This window comes from Catharus ustulatus, chromosome 1 (genome assembly GCF_009819885.2).
Source record: "Catharus ustulatus isolate bCatUst1 chromosome 1, bCatUst1.pri.v2, whole genome shotgun sequence".
In the NCBI taxonomy this organism is placed as follows: Eukaryota; Metazoa; Chordata; class Aves; order Passeriformes; family Turdidae; genus Catharus; species Catharus ustulatus.
The window spans coordinates 163,106,734-163,131,270 of record NC_046221.1 but is presented as its reverse complement, the minus strand read 5'-3'; the positions used below and the strand labels follow the sequence as shown (position 1 = coordinate 163,131,270).

Here is a 24,537-nt window from a genome sequence, read left to right as displayed (position 1 = left end):
CAACCAGCATTTTTCTTTCCTCACAGCCATCAGATCTTGGTGTTTTTGAGTCTTATTTTTCCCTCCTTTGATCCCAGGTTGACTCCCAAACAACTTGGCTTTTCCTTGAGGAACTCTTGGACAAAGAGTTGTCCAGCCCTGGCACAGGCTGAGCCAGCAAGTTGTGGGATATTTATTCCTGGAGGGATTTAACACCTTTGTGGATGTGGCACTTGTGGACATGATTAGTGGTGGCCTTGGCAGTGCTGGGGGAATGGTATTTTCGAACCTAAATGATTCCCTGAATCTGTAATAATTTGGAAATAGCTGATGGAGAGCTCTGCCTTTGATAGCTCTTTTATAGTCCACTGCAGCTGTATGAAAATCAACTACAAAAGCAACTTCATTTTGTTTATTCTTAATTTTGGCTTTGGTTGACAGATGTTTTCTGAGAACTTGATTTGGGATTTTTTTTTCCCCCATAATGTGTAGCAGAAATCTTCAAACTGATGAGTATGTGAAATTTTTATTTAAAATAAAGAATGTGTAGGATGGGTAATGGGGCTATTTTTAAGGTCATTAGTAGTGTCCAGGATGGATTTGAGCCAGCTGAAATCTCTCCAGGTTCATCCCATTGGTTTGCTGGGAGTGTTGAGACCTTGTCCACATCTTCTGGGTAGTGAATGCTGCTGGTAATAAATAATAATTCCCGGTTATGATGATGGGATCTTCCCACTGGAAGCACTTTGTAGCCTTCAGGAGAGGTTTAAAACCAATCAGGATGTTTTCCATGGCCAATCCTATCTGTGTATCTCTATGGAAATCTTGTGGGTTTCCAGTTCTATCTCATAGTTTGTAATGGGATAATGAGGATTCTTATTGCTCCTTTAATTTAACTGTAGCATCTCCAATGGAATTCTGATCCTTACCTTAAAGATGGGGCTTATCAGGATGAACTGGAACTGCTTAATAGCCTGGGATTGTTGATAACAGCACCAAGATAAATCCCAGGCTAAGATTTTTTCTCTTTCTTACACTTCAATATCTTTGTAAAAGGAGGTGGGGCACAAAATGTGAAAATTGGGAAGTTTGGGAGAAGAGCAGCACAGAATCACAGCTCTAAAGTAGGAATGTAGTGATGAGGCAGAGAGTTCCTAATTTCAACCTGAACTTCTGCAGAGATGATCACAAAACCCCGCAGATTGGTTCTTTGCTTCTTGTCTGGAATCTCCCTTTCATCTGATCTGTTCTCTGTTGGAAAATCCCCACATCCTGTGAGCAGTGGGTGATTCCCAGGATCACAGAGTGGGTTAGTTTGGAAGGGACCACAGTGGAGCATCTGGTCCAAGCTCCCTGTTCCAGCAGGGTCATCCCAGAGCACCTGACACAGGATTGTGTCCAGAGGGTTCTGGAATATCTCCAGTGAAGGAGACTTCACACCCTCTCTGGTCTCTGTTCAGAAAGAAGTTCTGCCTCATGTTCAGGTGGAACTTCCTGGGATCAGTTCCTGCCTGTTCCTCCTGTGCCATTGCTGGGCCCCCCAGAGCAGAGCCTGGTCCCTCTGTGAGCCCTCCCTGCAGACAGGGACAGACAGGGATGGGGTCTCCTCTCAGCTGTGTCTCCTCTTGAGGCTGAACAGCCCCAGCTCCCTCAGCCTTTCCTTCTCAGAAATGCTCCAGTCCCTTCCTCATCTTTGTTGTCCTCCTCTGGATTTGCTCCAGAAGCTCCATGTCCCCAGCACTGGGCAGAGCACTCCAGATGTGCCCCATCTGTGCTGAGGAGAGGGGGAGCATCACCTCCCTCAACTTGCTCTTCCTAATGCACCCCAGGATCCCATTGAGCTCCTTCCCTGAGCCACCTGGAACCAGGAATGTGGTGGAGCCCCATCATCCCTGATGGAGATGATGCTGGTGGGAATGTCCATGGGTGTCTGCCTCACTCCACACCCAGCAGTGATGATTTGGGGGTGGGAATTATCACTGGTGAGTAGCCCTTGTGAAAGTGGCTCTTTTGGGATCAATGGGATCATGGAGGTCCCTGATGGAAACTGGGGTTCCTCAAAGCAGGGCAGGGGATGGTTGAATTCCACAGGCATTGCCACAAAAGGACGAATGCCAGGTTCAAAATTCACCTTCTGGATGTCCAGAAAGTTACAGCCTCAATATCCAGTGGAAACCAGTGACAGGGGGTGCTAAACCAGTGCTAATGAATGCCTTCATTAAGTGTGTAATGGGATTGGGTGCCGCCTTGGCAAGTTTGGAGATGACACCAAGTGCATGGTGCCATTGTTCCACAGAATCCTGGGATCACAGACTGGTTTGGGTTAGAAGAGACCTTAAAGATCATCCAATTCCAACCCCCTGCCATAAGCAGGAATTCCCTCCCAGCTGCTTTGCTGCCTCTTAAATATGATTTTTCCAGTGATTTTCAAAAACACCATCCTGGTCTTGCTGCAGCTCCAGAGGGAATTTAGCTCAAATGTTGTTTTATTTCCTGGAAATACCAAAGGAGAAGGTTTATAGATTTGCAGTGGATCCTAGAGAGCTTTTAGATCCCAAATCCCTCTGATCACTTGGAGATGACCATCAGGAGTCACCACTTTGCTGCAGGCCTTTTGATAGAGAACTGTTTTGAGGGCAGAAACCTCTTTTGGAGCAAATTCCTGCAGATAACCACATGGGTTAAATTTCTCCATCATTATTCCAGTCTGGATGATGTTCGGATGTATTGTCCTCCAGGTTTTAATGACAAGGAGCCAGAATTTCTTTTTAATTTATTTTTTTTAAGGCTGTTTCCATCTGCACCCAATTATAAAAAAAGCCATCGGAAAAAAGCCATTTACTGGCTGTCACTTCGGAGCGGCGTCAAAACAACTCCAACACCTCCAGCCATCACTTCCCAACAGCCACTTAGAAGGACATTAAAACAGTCTGACATCCATTCAGTCCACTAATCCCACTGCTTGGCCATGGGGGTACCTGGAATAACTTTGGCAAAAGCTGCATGGATGCTCAAGAGGGCTTTAAAAAGTAGAAAACACTGGAGTTGAGGCAGTTGAGTTTTGGGGATTTTAATGCTCCCCTAACCCCTGAAAGTCTGGTTGGTGGGATTTGTCTCTGTCATGATGGATAGAGAGATGGACATGGATGCCAAGGAGATGGGAAGATGCTCCTGCACTTTGTCATATCTTCATAAAATCACAGAATATTCTGAGTTGGAAGGGACCCACAAGGATCATCAAAGTCCAGCCCTTGTCACCTGCTGTCCCCCAGCGCTGGGAAAGGAGCAGGGGGTGAGATTAAGCCTGGAGATACTTGAGAAGTTCAACCTGGCCAAACTGCTGCCCAGGAGCCAGGAGTGCCAGGCTGGGTGGGATCTCTCCTCCCCACCCCATAAGGTCACTGGGTGGTTGTTGGTTGGCCCAGTGACCCAGCTTCACTTTCCTCCCACCCTCCATCCCCTCCTGCCAAGCTTGTTCGTGGAAAATGTTCATTAACATCATTCCCAAGACTGAGCCAGGACTTTCCACCAGTTGCTGCCTCCTCCTTTGCCAGCTCCTTGCTAAAGAAGGCTGGACCCTGCAAACCTCCTCATCCCTGTCTCACTCCTGGAGCACGTCGGGCCCCGTTGGACCATTTAAGGCCTTGTGGATCCTTGACAGCACCTGGAATTTCACCCAAAGCTGCCTTGGCAGCCAGGGAGGAGTCCTGGACACGGGTTCTGCCAGCTGGGCACCATCCCAACCCCAGGCACCGTTGCTGGGCAGGCTTTGGGGGGAACCCCACAGCGGGGAGACTGGGATTGGGACATACCCATGGGTGTGGTGCAGGAATGGGGTGACATTTCTCCCTGTGGCTTTTTAGGGATTCTCTGGGGTTTTCTCATCTCTCTGGTGGAAGGGACCAGACTTTTTTTTTTCCCTTTTTATGGCCCAACCTGTGGTCTGGCGGGGGTCCCGGGGGGTATAATTAGCCACCCCAACAGGTGGCAGGGATCAGATGGCCACCAGCACCACCCCACAGCCCGGCAAAATTCCCTATGGAAACCCAGCCCCAGCATGTTGGATCTGGCAGGAGCAGGAGAGCTACTGTAAATAAACAGGAGGGGCTTTTCCAGCCTCTGGAGGTGATTCCAGCCTCACCATCCCAGCTGTGGGACAAGGAGGATGGAAGAAGGGCTGGAGTGCTGGGAGCAGTGTGGAAAAACCATTAGAAACCCGAGCTAGGGACACGGCCCCGGGATTAGTTGCACATGGTTTGTTTTCTTTATTAAGTATCTTTTTACCATGGAGCCAATAAACATGGGCTGCTCCAAGGATTCACTTGGAGGTTGGGGCTGGATAAAGAACTGGGGAGGTGGCACATCCTGATCCTGGTGCCCAGCCAGGATCACAGCGCTGTCCCATCCCATAATTCATGCCCCACTGGGAAGGAACAGCCACATTTCTTGGCCTTTCCCCAAAACAGCATAATTCCTTGATGTAGCAGTGAGGCATCCATGTGGCTTTTTGAGGTCAGGGCTCTGTTTTCTCTTCCCATTTCCAAGTCCATTTTGTCCTGGAAACCCCTTTACAGATGAGGATTTCACATCCTTTTCAGGGGTCATCCCGAGCAGAGCCAGAATTTGGACTTGATGGTCCTTGGGAGTCCCTTTCAACTCAGGATATTCTGTGATTCCAGGAACTGGGGATGGTCAGAGCAGGCTCATCCCCACAATCTCATGCTCCATTGGGATTGTCCTTTCCAGGTGGGCTTGGAATCTCTGCCCATGCATTCATCCCAGTATTCAAATCCCTAATGGGCTGTTCCTTTATTTTTTTCTCTTCCCTCATTTTGTCTCATTTATTTTAAAAGAAGTTATCAGGTTGAGGGATTTGCTTTTCTTCTCGTTAATATTTTGGGAGAAATTCCTGTGTTTGAATTCCTGTCCGGTTGCTGCCTTTTCCAAGTGTTTCTCTTTGGTCCAGGATGTATCCTGTCTGCAGATAAAGTGAGAAAATGAAGAAAATATCCTGTGGAACCAGGCTGGGAGAACTGGGAATGTCCAGCCTAGAGACAAGAATGGTTCAGGGAGACCTTAGAGGCTCTCCCAGTGTCTGAAGGGGCTCCAGGACAGCTGGAGAGGGACTTGGGACAAGGAATGGAGTGACAGGAGAAGGAGGAATGGCTTCCCACTGCCAGAGTGCAGGGTTAGATGGGATTTTGGGAAGAAATTCTTCCCTGTGAAGGTGGTGAGGTGCTGGAATGGAATTCCCAGAGAAACTGTAGCTACTGCATCTGTGGAAGTGTTGAAGTCCAAGTTGGAGGGAGCAACCTGGGATAGTGGAAGGTGTCCCTGTGCATGGCAGGAGGTTGGAACAAGATGATTTCTAGGTCCTTTCCAACCCAAAGCATTCCATGATTCCATAAAATACAGGATTTGGGAATAATGGCAAAACCAGGCACTGTTCAGACCTGACTCTACTCCAGGTTGTCTGTTGGGTGTATAGTTTACTTCCCATTCCAGCTCCTTGAAATATGAGGTGGAAAAAATCATAGGAATGGGGGTTTTAAATGGATTTTTTTGTGGAAAAGCAGCACTATCACTGAGCTGTCCCCCCCATCGAGCCCATATCCCTGTGTCCATGGGGATCCCAGCCCTCCTGCTGCTCCCCAACCTCCAGCACACGAGCTCCTCGCTCCACTGCCGACTTCAGCGCTCAGCCCCAGGCCATGGAGCTGCTGAATCCTTCTGCTTTTCAGGGACAGAGCTCGGCAGGGATCCCGCTTAATCCCAAAGGTCAGCACTGGGAGCTGCTCCTGTGTCCCCAGAGTAAAGTGGCATTAAAAGGGCAGGAGCTGACCTCCATCCCGCCTCGTCGTCAGGATGGATTTTTATAAACAGACCAGAATGGTGGTGCTGAAACCCTCCCTGTGTTTCTCTCCCCATGGATTTGTCTTGTTTTCCCTGTAATTTGAGTGTCTGGAGCATGGAGGAATGGGATGCATGGGCATCCGAGTGTGGAAGGACCCACATTTCTCGTGGAGAAGGGAATGGATGTTGGAGTTGGGAATTTTTCGTTGTGTTGAGTTGAGTTTCTCCATGGATGTCACGATGTGATGCAAAAGCCAAGCTGGGTGGGATGGAACATCCTGGGTGGGAATGGGTCCACATGGAACTAGGAGGGGTCCAGGACCTGCTCCCACCTTTCATCCCTTGGGATATGCTGGGTTGAGATCTCTGGATTGCTGAGAACAGAGATTAAGGAGAAGCTGTTCTTTTTCCTTCCTCCCACCTTCATTCCCAAGCACTCAGATAGAAATCCCAGCTGAAGGCATCTCCTCTTCCCTGCCTGCATCTCTTCCTGCCTTTCTCACTGCCAGAAAGTGCCATTTCCCAGCAGAAAGCCTTGTGGGGAAGCTCTGGGACACTGATGACACCTCATGCCCACTGGAACCACTGGTGGCTGCTGGGAGCTGCCAAAATGTGGAGCTGGAAGTGCAGGAGCATTATTAGGGATGAACATCTCATTGCTGTTGTTTTAACAGCCCCATTCTATGGCCATCAACAAAACCTGTGTCATCTCCAAAACCAGCTTCTCCAGCCCAAACAACCTCCTTGGGACTTTTCCAGGGGTAAATCACTGCTGTTAAGGCTTTGGTGGTTGAATCCATAAAATCAAGCACTTGAAAAACTGTGGGCGAGTGTGGCATGCACCAGACTGGAATATTATTTTTAGTAGCATTTTTTCTTGGAATATTATTTTGATGCAGGAAAGGAAACGCCAACACATCCCTCTCTCTCCCTTTAGCAAGGTGTTGGTGCCACCTGAAGGAGCTCAGCTGTGGATTCCTGTGCTCCCACTGGGTTTCCCCTACCTTTTCCAACCCTGCTCCTTCTTTCCTTGGCAGTGCAAGAAGAAGCACACGCTGGTTTGTCCTGATTTTGCCAAGAAAGGCGTCTGCCCCAAGGGTGCCCAGTGCAAACTCCTGCACCCCCAGAAGAGACGTCACCCACAGCAGGTTGGAGGTGGTGGAGACCACAACAACCCCCCTTGCAAGTGGAGACGGATCCAGGAGGTGTCAGGCAGGTAGGAAAGAGCTCATTTTGCTTCATTTAACAGTTGTCTTCCCAATCTGCTTGAGACTTTTCCTTTTTTCAGGCATCTTCCATCTATATCCTGGTTTATTTTAAGATGCTGTTGAGATGGGTCACTGTGGTGTTTCCTGATGGAGCTACTCTGGGATGGGCAGTGTCCATGCTTGTGGAAAAGCTGATGGAGAGGAAAGAGTGGATTCACCCTTAGGAATGTGCCATCGAGGGCTTTAGCACCTCCAGGTGTCTTTGAGGCTTTTGTAGACCTTCCTCTTGGAGATGGAGGAGCCCTGATGGAGATTCCACTGCTAAGAGTGGGTCCAGGTTCTCCATAATTCCATGGGAAACTGGAAAACATTATCCCTCTTCCTTAACACCCATCTTGGAAAGCAGAGCTGAGCCCTCTCCATGGCATGGAAGGGCTGGAGAATCAGAAATGGGGATGGACATGGAGATAAGAGGCTTTGGAAAAGTTTGGTGCCAGGCTGGGCCCTTGGTTAATCCTTGGAAGCTCTCTGAGCTCTCCCTGATGTTTTTGGGTGCTGGGATGGAGCCACAGGCTGGTGATGGATGTGTTGATCCTTATCCTCACAGGGAGATGGATTTTCCTTAACTTGGCACATCCTCTGCCCTCACTCCCAAGTCCTGCATGCAGGACAACGATATCCCAATGGAATTAAAACTAAAGCCAAATGGAAATTTGGCTTTAAAAGCCAAAATCTCCAAGTCCTGCTCAATGGGAAGAAGAAGGATCAATTTGGGTGCTTGGCTTCTCCGTGGTGTTTTGCAGCAGGAGGTGGGAGTGAAGGTGGGATGGAAAGGGAGGGACCTGGGAGCTTTGCCAGGCTGGTCCATGCTCCTGGAATCCTCCGTGGTCTGGGCCTGGGCCTCATCCTGGCCCTGCCTTGTAAGGTAGCAGAGGGGGACGAGCAGCTCCGTGGGTTCTCCGAACTTATCCCGGGTGACAGAAGAGCCTTGGAATGACACCCAGCTCACGTTCCCGGTGTGAACGAGGTGTAAAATAGCTCCTTGCTCTTTTTAGGGAAGGAGGAATGAGCGCAGGCCTGGCTTGCTGGGAGGCTCCTGGCGTCCTCCGCTGGGAAGGGAGCACACCCCAGCTTGGAAGCTGTTCCAGAGGGTTTTTTTTTCCTTTATTGGCACCGTCATGGGAGACGTTGAAGGAGCTGGAGTGTCAAGTTAGCTTGGAAGAGAGTGGCAGGGCTGGGAAAGAGCCAAGCCCAGCAGGACACCTCCAAGCCATCCCAACTCCCCACGGCCTCCATCTCCCCTTCCCTCTGCTCGATCACAAACAGGAGCCCAGCACCTCCACAAGAATCTGAGGAGCTGGGAACCTGCAGGGAAGTGCAGGACAGGGAATCCAGCTGGGAAGGGAGAAACTCCAGCTCGGTCTGTGCTGTCTCCAGGGAAATCAAGGATACAGAATGGCCTTGGATGGAGACCCAGGAGCTCCAAGCCTCTTCCATTGCATATGATGCCATGTCCAGTGTTGCCAAGTGAGATTGTTTTACTTTTACTTACTATTTTTCCCATTCCTGCAGGAATGATCCAACTCAGCTCCAGGATGATGGGGAAATTCCTGGACCCTCCAGTGCAGAGCAAGAGGTTAAGTTTTGGAAAGAGGAGGACCCCAAGCCAAGCAGCTGCCTGCAAAAGCTGCCATCCTTCATCTCCCTCCGATCCCCAGAATCTCCTGGTTCCCTGGGCTGCAAAGAGGAGAGGGATGAGGACGAGCCAGAGGATGAACCAGGTAGGAATCACATCCTCTGCTTGGAGCTGCTCTGGTTTTCCAAGGAAAAAAGTTATTCTCGGCTGCTCTCCATGGATTTTGATGGATCCATGTTCCTTGTGAGTCACCAAATCAGGTAAGACTGGGAATCCAAACTGGGATGGCAATCAGGATTCCCATTGTGTGTCTGTTCCCAAAATTATGTGTCAGGACTTTGTCCTCTTATTTTATCAACTCCTTCCTTATTCTGTAAATTATCCACTGATGAATCCAGTCTCATTTCCATGATGGAATCACAGCACTGTCCTATAGGGAAGGTGTTTAGTGGGATCCAAGGATGCTCTGCCTCTGGAGGACCTCTGGACCATCCATCACACTTGTTTCCCAGCAGGAAACAGGAAAACTTGAAAGCTTTCCAATTAAAAACATTCCAGTGGGAGGTGGGGTGGAGTATTTGCAGGTTGAAAGTTTGAAGGAAGAGCTGTTAGTCTGGGATTTATCTACTCTGGAAGTCAGGAAAATTTTTTGGAAAATGCAGTTTAGGATAAGCAGAACTTTTTAGGAATTCTGACACGTGAGAGGGAGTGGCTGCTGCTTCTCCACCGTTCTCCTTGGTTCCTCCTCTCCTCATTCAGCTCCTGCATGGGAAAATCCCTAAAGGGATGGGATTTGGGGGTGCTCCAGGGATGTACCCCCAGGTGCACAGGTGATGGAGATGGCAAGGCTGGGATTGTGCCTGGTTCTTCCCAGCTCTGAGTGGGAAGTTTTTGGCTGGATGATGCTCCACAATTCCCTTTCCCTCTCACATCCTTCTCCAGAAGGATTTGCAGCCTCATCTCTGGAGCACCATCCTGGAATGGGCTCAGAAGTCACAATATTTTGGGGGAGTAACGTTGAAATTCCCATTGTCAGCTCTGCTGGCACAAGATTTGGCTCAGTGTGAGCCCTTCCCATCTTTGATCCTTACTTTCCATGCAGCTGGAGCAGGATCCCAGGTTGTTATTAAGGAATGAGATTAACTCCTTGGTTAAACAGTCACAATTGGAGAAAATGCCCTTTCAATCCTGGAAAATGCAAGAGGAATGAGGAGAAACACAGGAGGGGCAGGGAGGGAGTTTGGAGATGACCTTTAAGGATCAAAATGGGCAACAGTATGAGCTTGCAGGGTCTCAGTGGGGGTCTAGGCTTGGGATGTAGGGAAAGGGGGCTGGAAAGGAGGGATGTGGTCTGTGTGCATGGAGCTGAGCCACTATCGTGTTCTCAGCCCTCCAGAGGAGCCTGGAAATTGGGGTAGGAAGAGTGATTTGTTGACAAGGTGGTGATTGGGTAAAGGTTGATCTCGGAGGTCTTTTCCAACCTAAATGATTCCGAGATTCTGTAATTTGAGACCGCTGGTGCTTTCCAAGCATCCTCCAAAAAGCCGATCCGTGCAGCACGGGGACAGCCAACTGCTCCCAGCTGAGCGTTCCCAAATGGGAAGAGCGGGTTTGGTGGCATCCCATCCTTCACCTTGTGTCATCCACCCAGGAGCTTGGAGCCAGAGGGAGAACAGGCTTCCCTACCCCTCCGACTCCTGTTTTCCAGGTAATGCGCTTTTCCATATTTCACCTTCCAGTTAAATCGCCTGTGCTGGAGCCTAACTGGCCTCCCCGCGCTAATTGCACCAATGCAAACCATTCCAATCGAGTGCTAATTTAATTAGAAAGCACCCATTTTAGTTAATTTGTTCGAGAAGATCACTGCAAACTCCTGGAGAGAACAGATGTTCCCCTCTCCCCCGATGAACATTCCGGGCTTTGTAAATGGCTCCGCTCAGCCTTGTTTAGGAGAGAAAAGAGGATTTTATAGCCGCAAACGACCCTTTCTGTAAACATTTTACAGCTCTCTGCACGTTTGAGTGACGATAAACCCCGAGCAGCTCGGCGGGCTGCAAATTTGGGACCATACGGCCGTCATTTTATTGTCATATTTCACGGTCGTAACGTTAATGGAAGATGCTCGCTCCAGTCTTTTTTAACGGCTCCGCTGAGCACGCTCAACCGCCTCGGCTTCCGAGGAATTCGGGGAAGCGCGGCGGCTTCGGGGTTTGTTTACGGCTTCTGCTTCTGGAGGGATAAGTTTGGGAATGTGGATTTGGTGGATTTTCGCCTCTTTTCTCGCTGTGGTTTAGGGATGACCCCAGTGCTGTCGCTGTCACCGCTCCCCTTGCTGGCGGGTCTTGATCCAACCATTCCCAGCTCCAGGAATCTGAGAGTTAGAGAATATCCCAGTTTTGAAGGGGCTCTCAAGTCCAACTCGTGGTCCTGCACAAGGCAACCCCAGATTAATTTAGGATATCCTCAGTGGTGCTGCCCTCCATGTGGATGTGGCCAGTCCCCCTTGGATCCCATGGGATCTTCATCACATTCAGCATCTCCTTCAGTGCTCCTTCTGCCCGCAGATCTCTGCTCCAGAACTTCTTTTGGCAGCCACATGAGGCAACCAAGTCTTTAATCAGTCACGTTGATGTCAGAAGATACCCTGGAGCTTTCCATGCAGCATCTGCATGGTTGGGGATGGAGGGTTTGGACACAAGGGAGTTGTCCTGGGATAACAGGAGCTGGCATCACTGTCAGCTTTGACCCCAGCAGGACTTGGTGCAGTTTGTTCCTCTTGGGAGGAAGAAACTGGGATAAAATACAGGAAATTGATTTCTCTGTGTGGTCAAAACCATCTCCAGGGTGATGAGGCCCTGGCACAGGTTTTTCAGAAAAGTTGTGGATGCTCCATCGCTGGAAGTGTCCAAGGCCAGGTTGGACTGGGCTTGGAGCAACCTGAAGTTTCTTCAAGTGGAAGATGTCCCTGTCCATGGGAATTGGTCCTTAAGATCCCTTCCAACACAAACTATTTTAGGATTCCATGAAAAAATGGATTTTTTTTTTAAATTAAAAAATTAATACGGAAGAAAAATATTTCAGTTGCAAAGGAGTGCGACTAAATTGGACAGTTTGCAATGAGGAAGTTAAGTCACAGCCAAGTTTCTGACTTTTGGAGCTTTTCAGAGCCACCAAGACATGAGGAGATCCAACCCCAGCCTCCAACAACACCTGAGTCATCTGTGGGACCCCAAAGGTTGAAGGTATCCCAAGCCTAAAGGTGTCTGGTGGATGTAGGGGATGGAGATGGAAGGATCACAGAATCACTGAGGTTGGAAAAGACCTCTAAGATCATCAAAATCCAGCCTGTGACCAATCCCCACCATGTCACCAGAGCCCTGAGTGCCACATCCAATTGTTCCTTGGACACTTCTAGGGATGGGGACTCCAGACCTATTTATATAATAATAATAATAATAATAATAATAATAATAATAATAATAATAATAATAATAATAATATTTTTTTAATATCATGAAGAAGGCATCTCCCAGCTCAAGTTTCTCCAGGAGCACTTTGGCAATGAAAGAAAAGAACCTTTCCAATGCAGAGTCAACCTCTGGACTCCCCTAAGGTGTTCTGGAAAGGGTTAAGGGATATTTTTCTTTTGGGAATGAGGAGGAGAAGTGTGTTTGGAGGGAATTTCTCCTTATGGTGTTAAACCTTGAGCATCCATCAGGGAAATGCTGGGATGCATCTCAGTTCTCTGAGCCTTCCTGGAGGAGGATGCAGGACAGGATGAAACCCTCTGGTGGCATCAGGAGAACGATGGAGACCAAACAAACCTCAACAGGTTGTTGAAGAAAGGAAACCAACAAAAATTCTGGCTTTTCTCCTGCTGGATGCTAAAGTTTGGAAAACTGCAAAAGAGTTATATTTCCCTTCATCCCGCTGCTTTGGGGCTTGGGAATCTTCACCCCTGATGTGAGGCATCTCCAGCTGCCTTCCACCTCCCCACCTTATGGAGAAACCCAATATTTTAATCCCTCAGGGATCAGGAATGATGGGCAGGGAGAGGATTTGGGGCCCAGACCTGCCTCCTTTCACCCTTCATCCGAGAGGATTCCCCACCTTGAAATCCCTTTCAGTCCCTCTTAGATCAGCATCTGGATGAAACAAATTTGGTTTTAACTTCCCTGTCGGATGCAGCTGGAGCCGCTCGGCTCCGGCTGGGGGAAAACCAGGTTTTATTGAAAAATCTAATGGTGCCACCTGAAGTGTGATTTACTGCACTGTCCACTCCTCAGACTTGATAATATATTTCTATTAGATTTCCTTCTTTTCCCTCTTTTTTCCTCGAGAAGAGTGGCGAGTTTCTCCGTCTGCCTGACACCTTCTTAGGCTTAGGCAAAATAAATGTTGATTTCCATCAGGAGGAAGAGTGCTGGAAGTCCTAATTCTCCGACGAGCCTGACAAGCTCAGCGAAAACCGCCTGGATTTCGATGGAAAACTCGCGATCCCGCCTCGGTTCCCCTCCTTTGGAAGCTGTTCAATCATCTGGATGAAAAAGGGGTTGCTTTCGCTAACTAGAAATTATATACCTGGTTCCTTGGAAGATGGATTGCGCCGCTCCCGGAATGCCGGGAAAGGCGGCGGGGGGAGTGAGTGAAGGAGCTGGAGATGCGACCCAAGATTGATCACGCCATTTGCAGGATCTCCCAAGCACAAAACTGGAAAAATATCTTTTCCTTTGCCAGGGTTGGGTGGAGTGACAACCCTGTTTGGTCCAGGTTTTCCCTCCTGGGGTTTTTATTGGGATGTGGTGTTCACCCCTTGGCTGTACCATCCTTCCTCCACCTCCTTCCATCCAAGGGGAGAAACTGAGCCAGTTTAGCCCTATTTTGGGTTTATTTTCTCATTCCTGCCTTGATTTTTTCGAGGAATCTGTTGGAAACCATCATGGATGCTCTGGAAGTATTTTGGCTCCGTGCGCTCTGTACCAAACTCAGGAAGTTAATCATGGTCGATTTAAGAATCACCTTTTTTCTTTTTCTCCCTGAAAAATTAAATCCATATTTCTACTTCTGTAATCATGCCTGCTTTGAGCTGCCTCATGGATATCAGCTAAGGAAGTTTTCCCTGTCTCATCCAAAGGGAATTGAGCCATTCCCACCATTCCTGTTGAACTCACACCATAGCTCAAGAATGTAGAGATGCTGATTTTGACCCCTTGAGGTGACAACCAACAGCTCAGGACCCTCATTCCGGCAACCAGGCTGGAATTTGCAGGTCCCAGGCTGGAAAAACCACCTGGCTGGATGCCAAAGGGAAAAATTGGGAGGGTGGGGACACAAGGGTGTTTCGCTCCGTGTCAGCATTCCCAAAAGCTGGATTAGGCTGCGTTGCTGGTGAGGAATATCCAGATCCACCGTGTCTGCTGTGCATCCCTCTGATGTATGGGAGTTATATTAAGGGTGGAAAGGTGCTAAATGAGCCCTCTTTATTTTCCATAAATTAACTCCAGAGCGATGAATCACTGCCAGCGCGGCTTCGACTCCCAGCAAGTTTGTTTATCCAAGTTGGAAAGCGAAGGAAAACTCTCGGAGACTCCCCATTGTTGGGTCCTTGCCTGTCCTGCCTCCCCTGCCCCAAAAACTTTCTCCTCTGGGCTCTCAAGGCTGCTTGAAGGTGTCCTTGGTCCCACCTCCATGTTGGATTCATCATTTGGGAAGTGCCACGCAGAATTTTGTGGGAACACGAGCAACAGAACATCTGGAGGGGGTTTGGGCTGGATTCCCTCCGTCTTCTCCACCTCCATTAATCCCAAGTGGGAACTTTTCCCTTTTTTTCCCTGACAAACCTCCACTTTGTTCCATCCTCATTCATCTTGGTGGCCAAGTGGCCACCACTTTCCTTCCCACCCATCACTCTGGTGCCCCATAAGCACCTCTCCAAACCTTCTGGGGAGGGAAAACAGGATAAACTGCAGAAAGGTATTCCCAAAATTGTGGTTGAAACGGAGAAGGATTCACTCTGTCCTTGGTCCATGGGACGATGCTGGGCTTGTCCTACAAGGAGGTCACCTCTCAGAGGCACTTCATGGTGTTTTGGCTCTACATGAGCATCCAGAACCCTCTTTGGAGGAAGCACCATGTTCCAGCAAGCAGAAGACATCACCTGGAGCGTCCTAAAGGGATGCTGGGAATGTTTTGTGGGGTGATTGTTGGTGCTCAGCTTTTTCTGGCTCCATCCCAGCGCCAGGGCAGGTCCTGATGTTCAGCAGTGGGAAGGTTTGGATCCTTTTTTATTCTCTTTTTCACCCATAACTTGGGAATTTTGCAGCCGATTCGCTTCTCTGTGGTGGGAAGAAACCTTTGAGTGTCACTTTTAGGGAGCTGAGGATGCTCAGGGATTTGGGGAATGAGCCACCTCCATCCTTGACACAGCCAAGGGGGGTGTGAAGCAGAAGAGGAACTCAGGACACTCCTATACCTGCATTCCAAGGGATTCCCAAGGTGATCCAAGCCAGCTTCAATGACTTTCTCCTCTTTTCTTCCTTTCCTTCCCAGGCAACACCAAAAGGAGGAGGATTTTGCCAGAGTCATCCCTGCAGGATTCCAAGAACTCCGTTCTGGGTGGCAGAGGTGAGTGCAGTGGTTGCTGCCAGGGTGGAGAACCACCCACATTCCCAATTTCCCAGTGCTTTAGCTCCCTCCCATGACCAGGCAGGGAGAAGCCTGGTAATATCCAGCTTTATCCCCCCCTTCCCAACATCACCATTTCCTTCCCTCCCTCCAGGGAAACGGCTGCAGATCAAGCCCCGGCTGTGAATCCATCCCAATCCTGTGGCAGCCGACCAGCTCAGGAACTGGAGAGCCAGGGAATGACCTGGCACCTACCTCAGGATGCCATGTCCAGGCATGGCACCCCCTCCCCCTCCTCTTCTTGCTTTTCCAGGATGTCATTTGGACACGGAGTGGTGTGGCAGCGTGGGAATACACCACTCGTTCCTGCAGGGAAGCAACTTTGTTTGGAATCTTTGAATTGACCAATAAATCACCTTTTCAGCTGGTTTGTTGAAGGCAAGTGCTGCCACCTCCTTGGATGCTTGTAGGGCTGGGAAGAGCTTCCCATCCCCATCCAGGTCAGGATGTGCTGGGGACAAATCACCGTGCTGGGATGGGTGTAAAGCTCCCACAGCCCTGATCCCACCATTCCAAGAGCCCATCCTGCTCCATCCCCTTGTTTTTGGGAGGAGATTTCCTGGAGCTGAGAGCATCCCTCATGGAAATGTGTTGGGAGTGGTGCTGAGATCACACTCTGTGTTTTGGGGTCTCCCATGGCCCAGTTCCACCCAACCCCCACCTCTCCCTATCCCAAAGGGGTTTGGGCTCCATTGGGAAAGCCAAGCCAACTCTCCAGGGTTTGGGGTTTTTTGTGACTCCCCAAATCCAAGCAGGAGCAGAGTGAAGGCAGAGCATTATGCCACTGGAACAGTGCAATTTCCAAGGGATTTTGGGGTGGCAGGTGCTGTTCCCCCACACAGACGTGATTTGTGGGGTTTGCTCATTCACAGCCCCTCAGGCAAAATCCTGTGGGGAAAAGGCATCAGAGGGATTTGGGAAGAACTGGGGCTCCCTGGGTATCCAGGTGTGATCACAGATGGGGTGGGAAATGCCAATGGGCAATGGCTTCACCCCCCAAACAGGTCCCCACAGGGGTTTCCCTTCCTCAAGTGACCCCCATGGAGAGGTTTTGTCTCCATCCCAATTTCACAACGTCCCCCATCCACCCTGGGATGTCACTTGTGCCCCAAGGTGTGTCCAACGAGTTGATTTTTAATAAAAACATCGTGTTTTTTGTTGATATGAAAATGTCTTTTGTTAACTCCTGTGTTTTGATATGTAAATAAAAAGAGTTTCCTCCCCTGGGACGGAGGAGCCTCCCTGTGGCTTTCCTCTTTTTTCAGCAGTGCATGAACATCCCATCCAATATCCGTCCAAATCCAGTGGAGGAGTCACTCTGATCCCTAAATCCTTGGGTTTTCTTAATTACTAAAACTTTTCACCCAGAAATGATGTTTCTTCACATGGCAATTTCCTAAAAAAAAAAATAAAACAAAAAATTCCCTAAAAACCACCCTGGAGGAGACGGTGCTGTTGTGAATCCTCAGGGATGGCCGGTGGTGGATCCCTAACGAGGATAATCCTTGTGCTGCGTTAATTAAACGAGGCAATGAGCAGCTCTGCTCCGAGCCGTGCCTCCGCCGCCCACCGGCACCGCTGCTCCCTTCCCGGGGAGGATTGGAATTTCCAGCCGGCTGTCGTTAAAGCTCTGCTTGGGGGTGATTAATTTCCAAGCAGGGATAAACTCGGCCCCTGGAGAGGTGTCACTGAACTCCAGTGGGTTCTCCCTCTGTCTCCAACATCCTCAGTTCCTCGGCGATGGGCTCCAGTGGGATTTATCCATCCTCGCTGTGAAGCTGGGGTGCTCTGTTGGGCTTGGGGACCCGGCAAGGACATTCCCTGGAGGGTGCCACGACTGGGAGGTTGGCACAGGGTGGAGTTTCTGGAGTGCTCCATAAACATTTCCCGGAAAATCCTTCCTGCGGCGGGTGCTGCTGGCAGCGCTCTTGGTCCCCTGCCGGGGAAGCAGGTGCCGGCTGAACGTAACCCGCCGGGATCGGTTTTCTGCCTGTCATCGGGGTGGCTGTTCCCTGCCCTCCTCCTTCTCCTCCTTCTCCTCCTCCCCGCCTCTCCATGTGATTTCCACCCTCCCCCCACCCCCAAAATTCCTGACCCTGCAGCAACACCGGGTTGTGGGGCAGATGCTGGTGGAGCATCACCAGGATGGTCCCACGCTCTCTCCGTGGTGGACGCCACCTTCCCATGGAGTGTGTCCATCTGTCACTGTCCCCAAGCCACCAACACCCCAACTGGGAACCGTGCGCCATCCAGGGAAACTGAGGCAGCCCCAGGTGGGCACCCCGCCCTGCTCTGAGGGGTGATGGGGTGCACCAGCTCTAAAAGTGAAAGGTGACGCCATCCCGCCACCATGCCGAGGCCACCAACCTGGTTATGTCACTTGACCGCCTGTGAGTAAACTTAGCTGACGGGCCCAGCGCGGCGGGGAGGGTTGGGGACATGCCATGGGCATTTCCTAAAAATACCCCCGGGGGTGTCGCTGGGGAGCCACGCCCCGTTGGAGCCCAGCCCTGTCCTAATCCCTTGGTGGCTCCTGTCCCAGCAGGGTGGCAGCTGATGGTGGGGGCCGGGTGCCCCCAAGGTGGAGCAGCCCAGGGGGAGGGAGGTGGCTCCCCATCTTTTCCCAGTGTAGGAGCCCAGTATCCTGCTACACAGGTGGGATGATGATGGATTTAGGGTGACACAGTGAAGTAAAAAGGGTTAAGACCACCCCACCAAAAGGGTTTTTTGTTGTTCACGTCTTTGCCCCCTCCCTCAAGTCGTGCCCAAGTTTGGGGTCTCCAAAATGGGATATTAATCTAATATGGGATAACATCCAGGATCACCAGGGGATAGGGGTCATGTTTAGGGCTTTGCCTGCATCCATGACCCTTCCCAAGGGGAATAAATGCCCCCCCCTACCCTGCCTCAATTAGCAGCAGAAAGATGGACCCTCCCCAGAGGCCCGATCCAGCAAAAGCAATAATGTGGGATTTTAATTGCTGGAGTTGCAACAGCATAAATGTTTTCATCCTCAAAAAAACACCTTTTCTGCATTAATCTGACCCTACATCTAAAGGGTCAGTTAGCAGCCATGGAGAGCAGTGTCCCCAAGTCCCCGAGGAGCCATTGGCTGGATGAGGGGAATGCCACCCCCCCACATCCCGAGGAGCTGCATGTGGGATGCAGCAGGATGGGATGCAGCAGGGTTGGAATGCAGTGGGACCCAGGATCCTGCAGGTGAGAGAGACAATCCTGCACCCCGAGGGGATGAGTGGGTGGGTGTTGCCAGCCTCTGTGGGATGAAGCTGCTCATCCCTTGGGATTAGGTGGGACCACTCCACGGTGACTGCCTCAGTTTCCCAGTCCTGTTCCTCTCAGACTGCAGCAGCTGTGAGGTTGCAGATGGAGCCACAGGGCCACATCCCAGCCAGGGCCTCATCCAGGGCCCCAGCTGCCTCTGGGTGCCAGTTACACCTTTTCCAGGTGCTGGGATGGCAATCCTAGTCCTCCATCTGGTGACACTCCCGTTCATGTGTCAGGCGTGGATGTCACCTGGGCTAGGTGCGATGCCACCTCTGAAAACAGAGGCAGCACTGGAGCACAGAGGTGCACGTGGCTGCTCCCTGACCACCAATAGTTTATGGAAAATCCCGAAAAATTCCCAAAATTATATTTGTTTGACTTTCTGCGAGGATGGAAGTGCTCTGGGAAGGATCCTGGGCTGTTCCTGAGGTGGGGAAGGGGCTGCATTCCTATGCTGTGGTCCCTCAGCGAGATGGCACCAAACCCAATTTAGGCTCAGCAACTCCTTTTCGGATATTTCCCATTTTTGGGGAGTAGGAAATTAGGATTTCCAGGATGTTTCTCCCCACTCCACGCTCAGTTCAGGGCGGAGGGTGGAAGACGAACCCCCACGATGGGATGCGGGATCGGAGGGGGTACCAGGAGCATTCCCCAAACCTCCGGAGATTGACAGCTGCCCCGGGGGCGTTGCCATGGGGATATGCAAATCCAATCGGGATGTCGGGATGCTGATAAGCTGGAAGAGCTCAGCCCTGCCTCAGTAGGAGGGGCCGTGCCTCGCTTTCCCCGTATAAAAGGCAGCGAGTTCCATTGAGCTCCCGGCGGCGGCGGCGCCGGTCGCGGGCAGGGGCGGGCAGGGGAGCGGCCCCCGCCCCCAGGGCGCCGTGTCCCGGCGGGAGGAGGAGGAGGAGGCAGGAGAAGGCTCGGAGCCCGGGGAGGTGGGGCCGGGGCAGGTGCCAGGGGAGGCAGGAAGGGGCGGGCAGGGCGCTGCCCGCTCCTCGCCATTGGGAACCGAGCGCAGGCAGCGGCGGAGCCCGCCCGGCCCGAGCGCAGAGCCGTGGCGGCCGGAGGAGGGTCCCGGAGCCCAGCAGCGGAGCGGAGCCCAGCCCCGACAGACAGAGGTGGCTGCGCTGCAGCGGAGCCCCGGCTGCGGGTCCCGGAGCCCGGCTGAGCCGCACCGCCAGGTCCCGTCGGAGGCGAGCACCGCAGCCCGGCTGAGCCCCGTGAAAAAACCCCAGAGGAGGGTCCGGAGCCCGGCTGAGCCCCGGCGGAGCTTCCCGGAGCCCGGCTGAGCCCCGCAGCGGATCCCGGCCGGAGCGTCCCGGAGCCCCGCTGAACGCCACCGCAGAGCTCTGTCACAACGTCCCGTAGCTCGGCTGAATCCCACCGCAAAGTCCCGTCGGGAATTCCCGGAGCCCGGCTGAGCCCCGCCGGCAGCAGATCCCCGTCCGAGCGTCCCGGAGCTCCGCTGAACCCCACGGCAAAGCCCCGTCGGAGGCTCCCGCAGCCCGGTCTGTGCAGCCCCTTCCGCCGGAGCCCGCTCGCAGGAGGCTCCCGGAGCCCGCGGGACCCTCGGTGAGCGGCGGTGCCCGGGGGCTCCCCCCCCGGTCCCTCCATGGACTGAGATGGCCTCGGAGCTGGCCATGAGCGCGGAGCTGCCCACGAGCCCCCTCGCCATCGAGTACGTGAACGATTTCGACCTGATGAAGTTCGAGGTGAAGAAGGAGCCGGCGGAGGCGGAGCGGCTGTGCCACCGTCTGCCCGCCGGGTCCCTGTCGTCCACCCCGCTCAGCACGCCCTGCTCCTCCGTGCCTTCCTCGCCCAGCTTCTGCGCTCCCAGCCCCGGTGGGCAACCGGCCCCCGGCCCCCCGGCCACCGCCGCCGCTTCCCTGGGCTCCAAACAGCAGCTGGAGGAGCTGTACTGGATGTCGGGTTACCAGCATCACCTCAACCCCGAAGCTCTCAACCTGACGCCGGAGGACGCGGTGGAGGCGTTGATCGGTGCCCCTCACCATCATCATCATCACCACCAAGGCTACGAGCCCTTCCGACCTCAGCCCTTCGGGGGTGAGGAGCTGCCGCCGGCCGCCCATCACCATCCCGGCCATCACCATCATCATCATCACCACCTACGCCTGGAGGACCGGTTCTCCGACGATCAGCTGGTGAGTATGTCCGTGCGGGAGCTGAACCGGCAGCTGCGGGGCTTCAGCAAGGAGGAGGTGATCCGCCTCAAGCAGAAGAGGAGGACCTTGAAGAACCGGGGCTACGCTCAGTCCTGCCGCTACAAGCGGGTCCAGCAGCGGCACATCTTGGAGAACGAGAAATGCCAACTGCAGAGCCAGGTGGAGCAGCTCAAGCAGGAGGTGACCCGCTTGGCCAAGGAAAGGGATCTGTACAAAGAAAAATATGAGAAGTTGGCCGGCCGGGGCTTCCCGAGGGAGCCCTCCCCATCCGCCGCCCCGAAAGCCGCCGCTGACTTCTTCATGTGAGCCGGGCTGGTGGGATGGGGTGGGATCCCCTTCTTTGGTTTTTCTTTTCCTCATGCGGGGTGAGCAAACCCGCCGCTTGTATTTAAAAAAAATAATAATATTATGAAGTCCCCTCTGAAATTTCGGGGAGGGGAAGTTGAACTCCCTCCCTGCCACCCATCGGGACTCGGGGTGGGGGTCCCGGGGTGGGGGAGTGGGGGGCAGCCCTGCATGCGGGACGTGTACGGCCACCCGCCCCCCTTCCCGGGAGCATCCAGGTGGCTTCTCCCCACCTTTCCCCCTCCATCGGGGTTTTTATTCTTCGAGGGATCCCCGCGGATCGGCCGGGGGGGTCCCCGGCAGCGCTGCGCCCTGCCCGGCCCCTCCGCCCACCCCCCATTCCCGGCCGGCAAACCTGAGCCACATTTAACTTATTCACACTTGTAAATATGTAGAAAATTAGTTCGTTTTTTGCCTTTTTTCTTTTTTTTTTTTTTTTTTTCTTTCTTTGAGCCTATATTTTGCTTGGTGATTTACGAGAAAAAGAAAACGAACAAAAAAAAGAAAAACCAACAAAAAAACCCTAAAATCCTTTAGAAAAGAGAAAAAAAAATACACGAGTCTTAAAAGTTTGTATGTAATAGCATGCAAATAATATCCGAGTTAATTTAACGATGTTGGGAAGAAGCCGAATGCACTATATACAGGAATCGATTGGGTGAAATAATACTGTTTTATAGAGATTTAAAATTATCTATGCTCTTAAAAATAGTGGGGAGGGGAGGGAGGGGGAAGAGGTAACAATTTTAGGGTGACCTGAAAGGCAATATAGTAATATATGGACTGCAAACGGTTGGCTGCTATCTCACTATGCACCAGATTTATTTATTAACCCTCGGGAAACGGAAAAATCTTATTTTAACCTCGATGTTTGGAGAAAAAAAACCCACAAAAACAGACGGCAAGAAAATGCACATTATTTGTTGTGGAAACAAGAAAAAAGGAGGATTAAGAATTCGTGCAATCGTTGGAGCGAAAGCGGGACCGATCCTGCGCGGAGGAGCAGGGCGGGTTTGTTTTTTTTTTTATTTAAACGAGTTGCTTATTTAAAAAAGGAGAAAAAAAATTAAAAAAACGAATTTTGGGGGGAAACAAAAGGGTCCTGCGGACAAAGCGAGCTTGGGAGCCTGGTGCATTTTAGGGACTGATCGTGCGAAGCGTTTTTAACGACCTGTTGTTTCGATTTGTGACGGTTTTAATGATGTTGCATCAAGATAAAAACTTATATTCAACTAGAGCCTGGGTCGGGTTTTCTCTCAACTTTTGGGGGGAGGTCCCCGCAGCATCGGGGTTTTGTTTGGGGGTTGTTTATTCTTCCCTTTGATTCCCGGTGCTGATGCAAAACCTTCCCCAAGCTCCCGCTGAGATAAGTCCGGTGTCGAGCGTCGCTTCTGCCCCGTTGAACTCTGGCTTTTCACTTTTCCTGCCTCTTTTTGGTTGTTTTTTTTTCAGCCGGGTTCTGGGTGGTTTTGGTTTTCTTTCCCGGCTGGAGGGTCCTGGAGACTTTGTTCCCTGCAGCTGCTGGAAAGTCACCGGATCCAGTTTGGTTCCAGCTTGTCCGACACCGTCCCGATGAGCCACTGGCTTCATTTCCAACGGTAATAAATGACTTTTCTTTCCTCATTTGGCTTCTCCCTCTTGAATTTTTAATTTAAAAAGGACCCCTTAACAAACCAAGCCCACGCCTTCCCTAATCCAAGCTTTTGGGCTGGTATTTTGCTGAGATTTTGGATTTTTTTTGGGACTGTTTTTAAGGCTGTTTCTCCCTTTGCTGCAAACCCCAAGCGTGGCTGCAGCTTTTCCCGGACAAATTCCAACACAACCCTTGGTCCAACATAATTTTTGGGCATTTTACGTGGTTTTTAAAAATATTTAGGTGTATTTTCTGTCCTGTATTTTTGCCCAGGCTCAGCTGTGGCAGGTCCCCCAGCTGTGGCTGTTCCCTCCTGCCGCTTCCATAAATCTCCGCTGTGCTCATGTAACCCCCCTGGCTTTTCCCAGGATTTGTGGGGTGCCTGCGACTCCACAACCCTCTGGTCTTGCTTTTCTGCACCCCCAAGCCTCACTCCCCATTTTCTTCATCTTTTTCTGGCTTTTTATTGTCTTATTGTGCGACCAGAGTGTTTTTGAGCAGCCTGAGCTCAGCTCAATATCGGACTCAAATTTTGGGATGGGAGCTGGGATGCAAAGAGGGATATTTATCCCAGGGCTGGACAAAAAGCGGGATTTGGAAGGTGGGAGATTCACCCCTTATTCCTATATTTATTTAGATCCAGGGAAACTTTGCAAACCTGGCTCTAAATAAAATTAACTCTCGCAGCCGCTCGTGGGACACCGCGTCCGCGAATATTTTGGACGTGAATCACAACTTCCTGGTGGGTTATTCCCTAATTTTCCTCCCAATATCTCTTTCTCTTGGCATATTTTTTTTGGGAGGAGAACACATCCAGCTTGCCTGGTCATGACCAAATAAGAATTTGGTGAGGAAAAGGTATTTGGGGCTGGTACCTTCCCCAGACCAGCCTGGGGATCTCCATCCCCTCTGTTTAAATCCTCACTCCTGGATCTTCCCGTGATCCACATTCCCTGTGGGCACATCCTGGGGGTCACTGCCCCTTTTCCCAGCTGGGCTGGGGCTGGTTGGGAGAGCAGAGCTGACTTTGGGGGCTGTGTGGGGTTTTGTGGGAGCGCCATCCCATGGGGTGTCACCCCAGCGCGGCGCCTGCGATCGTCTCCTGCTCCAAAATCCTTTCCCCACTTCCATGGCAGAGCAAAGGCAGCAGCTTAGGATCCCGAATTTTCCCCTTCACCCTCTCCTTTTGGTTTTATTTTGGGGTGCAACCAGCTGGGAAAGATCCCAGATTATTTTGGCAATCCAGATGTTATCCCTTCCTCTTTATCCCAGTTCCTTGTGCCACTGTGATTTATTTTTTTTTCAGTTCCCCACTGTTTTTTTGGTTTTTTTTTCCCCAAACCCTCCCTGAAATCCCCCAATATCTGCAGCAGGACACAGGGTGTTGCTGCCTCCCATTAAAGTTGATCCTCTGTGGGGGGACCCCATCCCATATTTTTTTTGGGAGATTTGGGGCTGGAATTACACTTTTCTGCCCCATCATCCTGACTTTCTCCGTGCTCCTGAAGCTCCCAGCTTTCTGGGGTTTGGCTTTTCTGAATAAATAATAAAAACTAAAGTGGTTTAAGCCTAAATTTGGCTGGTTTATGACTCGTCTCCTTTTTGGGGCTGAGCTCCCCCTGCACCCCAGGCTCTGGGGGGTGTCTGGGTGGTCCCTGCTTGGCTTTGCAGCATTTTTTGGGAGGGCTGCAATATTTGCAGGATCATGTGTGTGCATTCCAGGCGTGT

General features: G+C 51.4%; 2 protein-coding genes across 2 annotated transcripts in view; both read left to right on the top strand.

Moving 5' to 3' along the window:
• The window catches only part of ZC3H3 (zinc finger CCCH-type containing 3), a 143,628-nt gene extending 127,039 nt beyond the window's left edge, over nt 1-16,589 (top strand). Inside the window, exons 10-13 of the mRNA XM_033068885.1 lie at nt 6,870-7,048; nt 8,613-8,821; nt 15,226-15,300; nt 15,455-16,589. Of these exons, the coding sequence (XP_032924776.1) occupies nt 6,870-7,048; nt 8,613-8,821; nt 15,226-15,300; nt 15,455-15,486 (495 nt within the window). The 3' untranslated portion in view covers nt 15,487-16,589. The remainder of the gene's footprint in view (nt 1-6,869; nt 7,049-8,612; nt 8,822-15,225; nt 15,301-15,454) is intronic.
• Nucleotides 16,590-19,736: 3,147 nt separating this feature from the next.
• Nucleotides 19,737-22,413, top strand: MAFA (MAF bZIP transcription factor A). Its single transcript, XM_033079882.2, has one exon. The coding sequence runs from the start codon at nt 20,271-20,273 to the stop codon at nt 21,135-21,137; it is 867 nt and encodes a 288-aa protein (XP_032935773.1). The 5' UTR covers nt 19,737-20,270; the 3' UTR covers nt 21,138-22,413.
• The last annotated feature ends 2,124 nt before the right edge of the window (nt 22,414-24,537 follow it).